At 42.4% G+C, this 12,183-nt stretch overlaps 1 protein-coding gene across 6 annotated transcripts in view; it reads left to right on the top strand.

Moving 5' to 3' along the window:
• LOC133578435 (membrane-associated phosphatidylinositol transfer protein 2-like) overlaps nt 1–12,183 on the top strand; it is a 187,777-nt gene that overhangs the window by 168,849 nt on the left and 6,745 nt on the right. For 3 of the 6 annotated variants that reach the window (XM_061932881.2, XM_061932887.2, XM_061932886.2), the window contains 8 exons: nt 596–886; nt 1,206–1,354; nt 6,345–6,461; nt 6,958–7,074; nt 7,154–7,302; nt 10,626–10,775; nt 10,854–11,034; nt 11,111–11,239. In XM_061932881.2, coding sequence (XP_061788865.1) covers nt 596–886; nt 1,206–1,354; nt 6,345–6,461; nt 6,958–7,074; nt 7,154–7,302; nt 10,626–10,775; nt 10,854–11,034; nt 11,111–11,239 — 1,283 coding nt within the window. The remainder of the gene's footprint in view (nt 1–595; nt 887–1,205; nt 1,355–6,344; nt 6,462–6,957; nt 7,075–7,153; nt 7,303–10,625; nt 10,776–10,853; nt 11,035–11,110; nt 11,240–12,183) is intronic. The other 3 variants (XM_061932888.2, XM_061932902.2, XM_061932894.2) reach the window with 1 other exon arrangement.

Below are 12,183 nucleotides of genomic sequence, written 5' to 3'. Positions count from 1 at the left end.
AAGAGCTGGACGAAGTGGCTGGGGAGAGGGAAGTCTGGGCTTCCCTGCTTAGGCTGCTGCCCCCGCGACCCGACCTCGGATAAGCGGAAGAAGATGGATGGATGGATGGATGGATGTATTCCGTTTATATTTACATCCAACACAATTTCCCAACTCATATGGAAACGGGGTTTGTAATCAGATTATCATAAACTATTTAGGTCGAGTGGTAATTTCTGGTTTATGATGCCCAGCTCTATTCCGCACACACACACACATATTTACACACACCTTGTGCTTAGCCAGGTAGAGCAGGCAGAGGTCCAATGTAAGAGCGCCCCCTGTCATGTCTTTCACTCTTCTCCACTGTCTTCAATGTTCAATGCATTTAATGCTGCATGCAATAAGTCGTAGCAGAACGTGCACTTTCAGCATTGTCTTCTCTCTTTTTGCTGGGGTGACCAAACAAAGTTTTGTGGGTTTTTTTTATGTGGTTGTCCCACATAAATGTTGTAAGGTCTGGTTTATGTCTTCTAACTGATCTTTTTATCACTCAGCATGCAAGACGGACACGTCAGGGCACAGATGTTTAAAATGCTTCTCTTTGTTTTTGTAGCCAAAAAACACACTTTTAACCGAACCAAAAGCTCCGGCCTTTTGTCCCAACTGGCCCTGTCGTCTCAAAACAAAATATTCCTGAAAAGCCCCCCCAAGTCCCGTAAGAAACAAAAGGCCAAGCAGGCCTCGCAGGAATCGTCCGAGGTGGATCTGCCGGCCGAGCGAGACTGGACCGAGACCGATACATGTGGCAGTCTAAGTCCCTGCGGCTACACCTGCTTGTCACCCGGCCTGGACACTGCGATATGTGATCTGGTATCGCTGGACTCCCAGGCGGAGGTGGATCAAGGTATTGCACCTGGAGGAGGCTACGGAACCTTTTCTCTCCAATCAAAATGTTATTTCATTCATGTGTTCCTGGAAAAGAATAACACGCAAATCCAGGACACCTTCTTTTCACACAGCCATTCTAAAATCAAATAACCTTCCTCCTACTGATATTGGATGTTTTTCGGTGTCTAATCTCCACAAAACCTTTCCTTCTGTAGAGGAACAACTGCTGGGATTGGTGACAATTGAGCTTCATTTTTTTCACTTCTTCATTCCTGTGCAGCAAAAGTTAAAGCGTCACCTGTTGTGCAAGCCCACTCACTGCATTCCCATCACAGTTGCAGCACGTTGGTGGGGCACCAAGCGGATGGACTTTGCCCTCTACTGCCCAGATGCTCTGACCGCCTTCCCCACCGTGGCGTTGCCTCACCTCTTCCACGCGTCCTACTGGGAGTCCACCGACGTGGTGTCCTTTCTCTTGAGACAGGTGATTCACGTTTTTGACCCGGCGCTATTTGCTTGAGATACACTGCAAAAAGTCAGTGTTCAAAAACAAGAAAGAAAAAAAAAAGAGCGGTACCGTATTTTTCGGACTATAAGTCGCTCTGGAGTATAAGTCGCACCGGCCGAAAATGCATAATAAAGAAGGAAAAAAAACATATATAAGTCGCACTGGAGTATAAGTCGCATTTTTTGGGGAAATGTATTTGATAAAAGCCAACACCAAGAATAGACATTTGAAAGGCAATTTCAAATAAATAAAGAATAGTGAACAACAGGCTGAATAAGTGTACGTTATATGAATCAAATCAAATCAAATCAACTTTATTTATAAAGCATATTTAAAATTTACCACAGGGGTAGCCAAAGTGCTGTACAATGGGCAGGTTAAAAGATAATACGAGTACCGAGCAAACACAACACAACACAAACAACACGATAAAAATAAATTAAAAAAATAGAATAAATAAAACATAAAAACAGGTTCACAGCAGGTGTATTATGGGGCGCCATTGCAGGATGGATATCACTCAGTGTTAAAAGCCATGGAATAAAAGTATGTTTTTAAGAGAGATTTAAAAACAGGAAGAGAGGAGGCTTGTCTAACACTCAGAGGTAGGTCGTTCCAGAGCTTGGGAGCAGCAGCGGCGAAAGCTCTGTCACCTCTAAGCTTCAGCCTTGTGTCAGGGACCGTCAACAGCAGCTGATCGGATGATCTTAAGGATCGGGTGGGGCAGTAAGGCTGAAGGAGGTCGGAGAGATAGGTTGGCGCGAGGTTGTTTAGACATTTAAAAACAAATAAAAGGAGTTTAAAATGTATTTGGTAACGCACAGGGAGCCAGTGAAGGGACGCTAAAATAGGGGTGATGTGCTCACGTCTGCGGGTCTGTGTTAGCAGACGAGCAGCAGAGTTCTGCACGAGCTGCAGGCGGGCGAGGGAGGCCTGGCTAATGCCTACATACAGGGCATTGCAGTAGTCAAGACGAGTCGAGATAAAGGCGTGGATTAATTTCTCAAGATCATGTCCTGATAGAAGCGGTTTCACTTTCGCTATTTGGCGTGATTGATAAAAGCTTTTTTGAACGACGCTGCAGATTTGTTTTTCGAATTTAAAATCTGAGTCGAACTTTACCCCCAGGTTTGTGACACAGTCGCTGAAATACGGGGTCAGAGTGCTGAGGTCAACGTTGGGGGAGGGAGAGCGACTTGGACCGAACAACATAGCTTCTGTTTTGTCTTCATTTAGGCTCAGGAAGTTAGCTGAAAGCCAGACTTTGATGTCGTGCAGGCAGTCAATAAGATGTTGAACCGTGTTATTTTGTGCCATGGGAAAATAAATCTGGCAATCATCGGCATAAAAATGAAATGCAATACTGTACTTCCTAAAAATAGAACCAAGGGGGAGAAGGTAAAGCGCAAATAAAATTGGGGCAAGGATTGAGCCCTGGGGGACCCCATGTGGTAAAGGAGCTGTGGAAGACATAAAACTGTCTACTTTTACACAAAAACTCCTGTCGGTTAGGTACGACCGGAACCAGTTGAGGGCGGCGCCCTTAATGCCCACACAGTGAGGCATAAATAACCAACTGAGAACGTGCCTGGTATGTTAACATAACATATTATGGTAAGAGTCATTCAAATAACTATAACATATAGAACAGGGGTGCTCACACTTTTTCTGCAGGCGAGCTACTTTTCAATTGATCACGTCGTGGGGATCTACCTCATTCATATATATAATTTATATTTACTTATTTATGAAATATATGTTTTTGTTAACAAGTTAAAGGTGTTTAATGATAATACAAACATGTTTAACGCATGTAGTTAATATTGTTAACAAGTTAAAGGTGTTTAATGATAATACAAGCATGTTTAACACATATAGTTAATATTGTTAACAACTTAAAGGTGTTTAAAGATAATACAAGCATGTAGGGACGGCGTGGCGTAGTGGAAGAGTGGCCGTGCGCAACCCGAGGGTCCCTGGTTCAATCCCCACCTAGTACCAACCTCGTCATGTCCGTTGTGTCCTGAGCAAGACACTTCACCCTTGCTCCTGATGGGTGCTGGTTAGCGCCTTGCATGGCAGCTCCCTCCATCAGTGTGTGAATGTGTGTGTGAATGGGTAAATGTGGAAGTAGTGTCAAAGCGCTTTGAGTACCTTGAAGGTAGAAAAGCGCTATAAAAGTACAACCCATTTATCATTTATATAGTTAATATTGTTAATAAGTTAAAAGTGTTTAAAGATAATACAAGCATGTTTAACACATATAGATTCCTTTCTTTCATGAAGACAAGAATATAAGTTGGTGTATTACCTGATTCTGATGACTTGCATTGATAGGAATCAGACAGTGGTGCTGATAACGTCTGCATTTTCGAATGGAGGAGAAAAAAAGTCCTCCTTTCTGTCCAATACCACATGAAGGTGGTTGGTTTTTGGCATCTTATTTGTCCAGCTTCCGTACTCCTTTGTATACACTTTACAAGAAATACATTGTCGGCAAACTCCGTAGCTTGCTAGCTTGTGCACGCCAGCTTTCTGAGACTCTTATTTTGTTAGCGCAGGCAGGATGAAGCAGAGCTTTTATTGTGCAACTGTGCAGTCGGTCTTTGGAGTTTTGACGACAGGCACGGCGCCAGAGTCTGTTGAAATAAAGTGTTTCTCGCCTTCCAGTCGGTAATTTTAATGAGTTGGCAGCAGCCAGCGTCATCTCAGAAGACCCTCGGGTGCCGTGAATGTCAATCAAGTGACGAAAGTGACGTCATAGTGAAGATTTATGATCGCTCATTTTTAGGACTAATTTTTTAATGCCTGGCTGGTGATCGACTGACACACCCTCCGAGATCGACCGGTAGCTCGCGATCGACGTAATGAGCACCCCTGACATAGAACATGCTATACGTTTACCAAACAATCTGTCACTCCTAATCGCTAAATCCCATGAAATCTTATACGTCTAGTCTCTTACGTGAATGAGATAAATAATATTATTTGATATTTTACGCTAATGTGTTAATAATTTCACGCATAAGTCGCTCCTGAGCAACGTTCCCTCTAAGGTGCGCACAGCAAATCTATGCCGCGCAAAAAATCAAATCCCACTCTAAACAAAATAAACAAATCGTTGGTTTTGTATGATTTTGCAATGCAACTGTGAGTAACAGGTGACGAAAGGCGGCCACAACAGATAAAAGAATGTTTGTCAACACTGTTAAATTATTGTAACGTTTGTGGAGACACTTTAAAGGGGAACATTATCACCAGACCTATGTAAGCGTCAATATATACCTTGATGTTGCAGAAAAAAGACCTTTTTTTTTTTTAACCAATTTCCCAACTCTAAATGGGTGAATTTTGGCAAATTAAACGCCTTTCTATTATTCGCTCTCGTGACGTCACATCGTGAAGCAATCCGCCATTTTCTCACTTTCGTCGGTGTGTTGTCGGAGGGTGTAACAACACGAACAGGGACGGATTCAAGTTGCACCAGTGGCCAGTGGATTTTAACCATCGTTATATACACCCGTCCATTTTCCTGTGATGTCACATAGTGAAGCCAACACAAACAAACATGGCGCATAGAACAGCAAGCTATAGCGACATTAGCTCGGATTCAGACTCGGATTTCAGCGACTTAAGCGATTCAACAGATTACGCATGTATTGAAACGGATGGTTGTAGTGTGGAGGCAGGTAGCGAAAACGAAATTGAAGAAGAAACTGAAGCTATTGAGCCATATCGGTTTGAACCGTATGCAAGCGAAACCGACGAAAACGACACGACAGCCAGCGACACGGGAGAAAGCGAGGACGAATTCGGCGATCGCCTTCTAACCAACGATTGGTATGTGTTTGTTTGGCATTAAAGGAAACTAACAACTATGAACTAGGTTTACAGCAAATGAAATACATTTGGCAACAACATGCACTTTGAGAGTGCAGACAGCCCAGTTTTCATCAATTAATATATTCTGTAGACATACCCTCATGTCAGCAGGCCAGGGAAGCTAGGGTCGATATTCTTCTCTTGATCATCTTCGGTGGCATAAGGGACGGTGTGAGCCAAGACATCCAGGGGGTTTAGCTCGCTCGTCTGCGGGAACAAACTGCCGCCATTGCTTGCCGTGCTACAGAGGTCCTTTGTCCCTGAATTACTCACACACTCCGGCAGATTCAATGGGGGTCTGGCGGCAGATTTCTTTGACTTTATCGTTGGAAATGCATCTGCTTTGAGTGTCGCAGGATATCCACACATTCTTGCCATCTCTGTCGTAGCATAGCTTTCGTCGGTAAAGTGTGCGGAACAAACGTCCAATTTCTTGCCACTTTCGCATCTTTGGGCCACTGGTGCAACTTGAATCCGTCCCTGTTCGTGTTGTTACACCCTCCGACAACACACCGACGAGGCATGATGTCTCCAAGGTACGGAAAACAGTCGAAAAAACGGAAAATAACAGAGCTGATTTGACTCGGTGTTTGAGAAAATGGCGGATTGCTTCCCGATGTGACGTCACGTTGTGACGTCATCGCTCCGAGAGCGAATATTAGAAAGGCGTTTAATTCGCCAAAATTCACCCATTTAGAGTTCGGAAATCGGTTAAAAAAATATATGGTCTTTTTTCTGCAACATCAAGGTATATATTGACGCTTACATAGGTCTGGTGATAATGTTCCCCTTTAAAAAAAAAGGTAGAAAAGCGCTATACAAGTATAATACATTTACATTTTACTTACATTTATTTATGAGAAATTGTGTATACTTTATTTTCTATCCTGTTCTAACAATGTTGCAATCAAAAACTCAATGGAATGTTTTTTTTTCCTGGCGTTATTTCAGACTTGAACTGAACGATCATGTCAGTTGAGGATCACGTGTATTGGGCCCCAGACTTACACAAGAGTCGGTCAATCATTTCTTAAGGTGGAGGAGTGATGTTGATGATGATGATGATCTAAAATATCCATCACAGGTCATGAGACACGACAACTCCAGCATCCTGGAACTTGATGGGAAAGAAGTGTCTGAGTTTACGCCCTCCAAACCTCGGGAGAAGTGGCTCCGCAAGAGGACTCACGTAAAGATTAGGGTAAGCATAGGTTCTGAAACGGTTGGATGGCATCTAAAGTAGGAATAAAAAAAAGAAGGACTGTCTGGAACGCTCTCCCTGACCACCTGAGGGCACCACAGACTGTGGATGCTTTTTAAAAAAAGGCTTAAAAAGCCTTTTTTTTTTTTTAGATATATGCATTCTAGTTTTAGTTATTTGGCTGTTCTAGTTTTTATTTTTATTTATTCTTTATTATATTTTTATTTTTTTAATACACTGTAGCACTTTGAGGTTGTTACTCAATGTAAAGTGCTTTTTACAAATAAAATCTATTATTATTATAATTGTAATAATTGGTCATTTATAACAGCAAATCATACAATAGCAAACCCCAGATACCAGGAAAATGTGGTCCCAGCATTACATCAAGATCAATTTTATTGGATGCTGAAGAAATGCTAAGATTTTTCAGATAATTTCATGACATAGTTTTTTTTTTTTTTTTTACTCTAATGCGAGTGTTTTTGTCGGACAGAACGTGACGGCCAACCACCGTGTGAACGACGCCGTGTTCACAGAAGACAAGCCGCAGACGGTGACCGGCCGCTTCATGTACGGCCCACTGGACATGGTCACCCTGACCGGAGAGAAGGTGATCTCTTGTCTCCATAGCAACACTACACACACACACACACTGATAAATGTGTGATGTGTTCCGCGTCCTCACCCAGGTTGACCTGTACATCATGACTCAGCCGCCGTCGGGAGAATGGGTGTGCTTCAACACGGAGCTGACCAACAGCAGCGGCCGCGTGACTTTTAACCTTCCCGAGGACAAACGTCTGGGCGTGGGCGTCTACCCCGTCAAAATGGTCGTCAGGTACATTGTGACTTGTGGCTACCATTGGCGTTGTTAGGCCTATTTTAGGGAGGCTCAAGCCCCCCTAAAATATTCTTAAGCCCCCCTAAATAATTTGGTGTTATATATAATTTTTTTTTTTTACAAATACATGCCGACATATTCATTATAAAGTATATAATATGAGTTTAAATAAATAATCATATAAACTGTCATTATTCACTCAGTTTCCCCTCACTTAATAGCGTAAATCACCAAAAATGATTCCAGGGCGCGGCACCGCTGCTGCCCACTGCTCCCCTCACCTCCCAGGGGGTGAACAAGGGGATGGGTCAAATGCAGAGGACACATTTCACCAGACCTAGTGTGTGTGTGTGTGACAGTCATTGGTACTTTAAGGTAGAGAGCCCCTTTAGTGTGTCGGTATCCAATCCATTCCACTTGTTCATATAGAAAATGCCCACATCACTCAAAATCCAGTCCGCATTTTCTCTGCGACCTTGCCTGCGGTCCTTGGACTTGTTCATATAGAAAACGCCCACATCACTCTTGTAGAATCCATATAAAGTAATATACATTAGCCTAATGTTAAATAATGAAAAAAACATAATGAAATAGATTTGTTTTATTGTATTGTTACATTAATAGCTGTTGTATTATTATAGGATGGCTTGTTAAACATTTCATAGGATTTTCAGAGGGAGGAATAACCAAGACATTTAATTATATTAAATGTCTTGGTTATTCCTCCCTCTGAAAAATGTAAAATGAATAAATACATAAAAAGAAAAAGAGAAAAAATGGTTAAAAGCCATCGTCCGGGGGAGCATTTCATTTTGTCCCGTGCATTTTTTAAATAATAATAATAACAATGAATCATTTCTAAGTCTTAGTTAGCCGTTTGTGAAGTTTTGTGCTCGAGCGCTACGTTCGCTCTCCTGGGGGCTAAGCCCCCCCCTGTCCTTAAACGCTAGTGACGCCCCTAGTGGGTACTATCAAAGAAATTGTACTTGGAAGGTTGCAATCGCGCTTATAGGTTCCATATAGAGATGTTCGATAATGGCTTTTTTTTGCAGATACTCCGATATTGTCCAACTCTTAATTACCGATTCCGATATCAACCAATACCGATATATACAGTCGTGGAATTAACACATTATTATGCCTAATTTTGTTGCGATGCCCCGCTGGATGCATTAACAATGTAACAAGGTTTTCCCAAAATAAATCAACTCAAGTTATGGAAAAAAATGGCAACATGGCACTGCCATATTTATTATTGAAGTCACAAAGTGCATTATTTGTTTTAACATGCCTCAAAACAGCAGCTTGGAATTTGGGACAGGCTCTCCCTGAGAGCTGAGAGAGCATGAGGGGGGCGGGGTTAAGGTGGGGGGGTGTATATTGTAGCGTCCCGGAAGAGTTAGTGCTGCAAGGGGTTCTGGGTATTTGTTCTGTTGTGTTTATGTTGTGTTACGGTGTAGATGTTCTCCCGAAATGTGTTTGTCATTCTTGTTTGGTGTGGGTTCACAGTGTGGCGCATATTTGCAACAGTGTTAAAGTTGTTTATACGGCCACCCTCAGTGTGACCTGTATGGCTGTTGACCAAGTATGATAGGCATTCACTTGTGTGTGTATGAAAAGCCGTAGATATTATGTGATTGGGCCGGCACGCAAAGGCAGTGCCTTTAAAGGGGAATATTATCACCAGACCTATGTAAGCGTCAATATATACCTTGATGTTGCAGAAAAAAGACCATATTTTTTTAACCGATTTCCGAACTCTAAATGGGTGAATTTTGGCGAATTTAACGCCTTTCTATTATTCGCTCTCACATCGGGAAGCAATCCGCCATTTTCTCAAACACATTACAAACACCGAGTCAAATCAGCTCTGTTATTTTCCGTTTTTTCGACTGTTTTCCGTACCTTGGAGACATCATGCCTCGTCGGTGTGTTGTCGGAGGGTGTAACAACACGAACAGTGTTGTTACAGTTGAAGGTTTTTTGGCGCTCTGTACTTCTCCCTACGTCCGTGTACACAGCGGCGTTTTAAAAAGTCATACATTTTACTTTTTTAAACCGATACCGATAATTTCCGATATCACATTTTAAAGCATTTATCGGCCGATAATATCGGCAGTCCGATATTATCGGACATCTCCAGTTCCATATCTTGTATTTTAGTGATGGCTCAATGATACTGAAGCATCGGCACACTATAAAACACGGGGAGTGATACTGTGTCCCTCAACATGTGTGTCACTTTAAGAAAAGAAAACATGTGACCGATACAGCTACTGTGTTGACTAGGGGTGTAACGGTACACAAAAATTTCGGTTCGGTACATACCTCGGTTTAGAGGTTACAGTTCGGTTCATTTTCGGTACAGTAAGAAAACAACAAAATATACATTTTTGGGTTATTTATTTACCAAATTTGCAAAATCTTCCACCAAAAATATTTTTCTTAGTGTAATATTTGATGTGAAGTAATGGGAACCTTGGATAGGTCAATAATTCATAATAACATTGATTTTGATTCAATATTATGTTTTGAGCAATGACAGTTTTAAAGAAAAAAAAAACAGCTTTGTTTTATTAGTCAACATTGCAACTTTTTCTAAATTACATTTAACCTTTAAGCTTTTTTATTTCACTTTTGTTATGTTTTTGTTTATTTTAATAGTATTTTTAGAATGTGCCGTGGGCCTTTAAAACATTAGCTGTGGGCCGCAAATGGCCTCCGGGGCACACTTTTGACACCCCTGCTATAGATAATAAAAAATTAAATGTGATAAATCTATGGATAAAAAGCAGTTTAGCATAACTCTCTCTCTCTCTCTCTGTCTCTGCCCCTCCCTCACCAATGCTGCTGCGCGCAGATTTTGTTTTGTTTTTAACCCCTTCTTAACCCTGAACGTACATTGAAAATACACGCAACCCTAACTCAAAATGCCGGACATTTGAGGCATTTAAGAAACTCCGCCCTGACAGCTCCGCAAAAGAGGACATGTCCGGTGAAAAGAGGACGTATGGTCAGTCTATCGTAGCCCGTTAGCTGCTAGCATGCCGTGTGTTGTGCCTCGGTGTGCATTGTTTACACAACGTGCGTTACGCTACTTAATATGTCCGTGTGGAAACTCGTTCGGTACACCTCCGAACCGAACCGAAACGGTTCGATACAAATACACGTACCGTTACACCCCTAGCATGTAAGGATGATGTCACACAAGGCTTAGAAAGTGCTATGAGTTCCAAAAAAAATGTTTGAACTTTTGTTGACAAATACAATAAGTGGCGTTGTCGTTAATGTCAGCTTTTGTTCCTGTGTGGTCTCCTCAGGGGCGACCATACGTGTGCAGACAGCTACCTGACGGTGATCCCTCGCGGCACAGAGTTTGTGGTGTTCAGCATCGACGGCTCGTTTGCCGCCAGCGTCTCCATCATGGGCAGCGACCCCAAAGTGCGGGCGGGGGCTGTTGACGTCGTCAGGTATCTAGTGCTTACCTCTCCCCTTTTCCTTGAGTTTTTTTGGCTGTGGCGTTAAGTGACTTCCTGTGTGGCGTGCAGGCACTGGCAGGATTTGGGCTACCTGATCATCTACGTGACGGGCAGACCCGACATGCAGAAGCAACGAGTAGTGGCTTGGTTGTCGCAGCACAACTTCCCTCACGGCATCGTGTCCTTCTGCGACGGCCTGGTCCACGACCCGCTCAGACACAAAGCCAACTTCCTTAAGTCCTTGACAGAGGTCCGGATGAGAGCAATGATCCGGACAAAGATATGGGGACACATTACACCAACAAGAGTCTTATTTCTGGTTTCAGGATCACATGAAGATATTTGCTGGCTACGGCTCAACCAAAGACATCTCGGTCTACACGGCCATCGGTCTGCCTGCATCACACATCTACATCGTTGGAAGACCCTCCAAAAAGATGCAACACCAGTGTCAGGTATTCTTCTATTGGTCCCTTTAAGCATGGCGAGGTTCTTCTCGGCCAGGAACGCTCCGAGCTTTTGTCATGGTGAAGTTGTCCTGCCACAGCTCTCGCCTCTTATCGCACACTAGGGATGTCCCGATCCAGGTTTTTGCACTTCCGATCCGATACCGATATTGTTTTTCCATTTCCGATCCGATACCGATACTGACCGATACCGATACTGGCCTATCCGAGCATGTATTAAAGTTTAAAGTTATTTAGCCTACTTAGTTATCAGAATCATGTTGAAAAGGGTTTTAGTACTCTTGATAACAACTAGCCAGCTGAATTAGGGGAGTTTGAATAATACACAATGGTTGGTAACAAGAAACTGACCTGTTTATTCAAGGATAAACACAAAATAGACAAAATTATACATGACAAACAGAAATGGCATCATTGAACTAGGGCTGGGCGATATGGCCTTTTTTTTAATATTGCGATATTTTAAGGCCATATTGCGATACACAATATATATCTCGATATTTTGCCTTAGCCTTGAATGAACACTTGATGCATATAATCACAGCAGTATGATGATTCTATGTGTTTTGATTGATTGATTGAGACTTTTATTAGTAGGTTGCACAGTGAAGTACATATTCCGTACAATTGACCACTAAATGGTAACACCCCAATAAGTTTTTCAACTTGTTTAAGTCGGGGTCCACTTAAATTGATTCATGATACAGATATATACTATCAGATATATACTATCATCATAATACAGTCATCACACAAGATAATCACATTGAATTATTCACATTATTTATAATCCAGGGTGTGGAGGGGGGCGCCGGATGTAAGTGTCAAAAAGACAGCCAAAAGAGTTCGATATGAGAATAAATCTAAAGTTAAAATATATTGCGCAGGCGAGCACCTTAGAGGGAGCGTTGCGCGCACGGCTGCGCTAGCAT

This window comes from Nerophis lumbriciformis, linkage group LG03 (genome assembly GCF_033978685.3).
Source record: "Nerophis lumbriciformis linkage group LG03, RoL_Nlum_v2.1, whole genome shotgun sequence".
NCBI lineage: Eukaryota > Metazoa > Chordata > Actinopteri > Syngnathiformes > Syngnathidae > Nerophis > Nerophis lumbriciformis.
The sequence above is the reverse complement of the archived record's forward strand: the minus strand, read 5'-3'. Positions and strand labels throughout refer to the sequence as shown.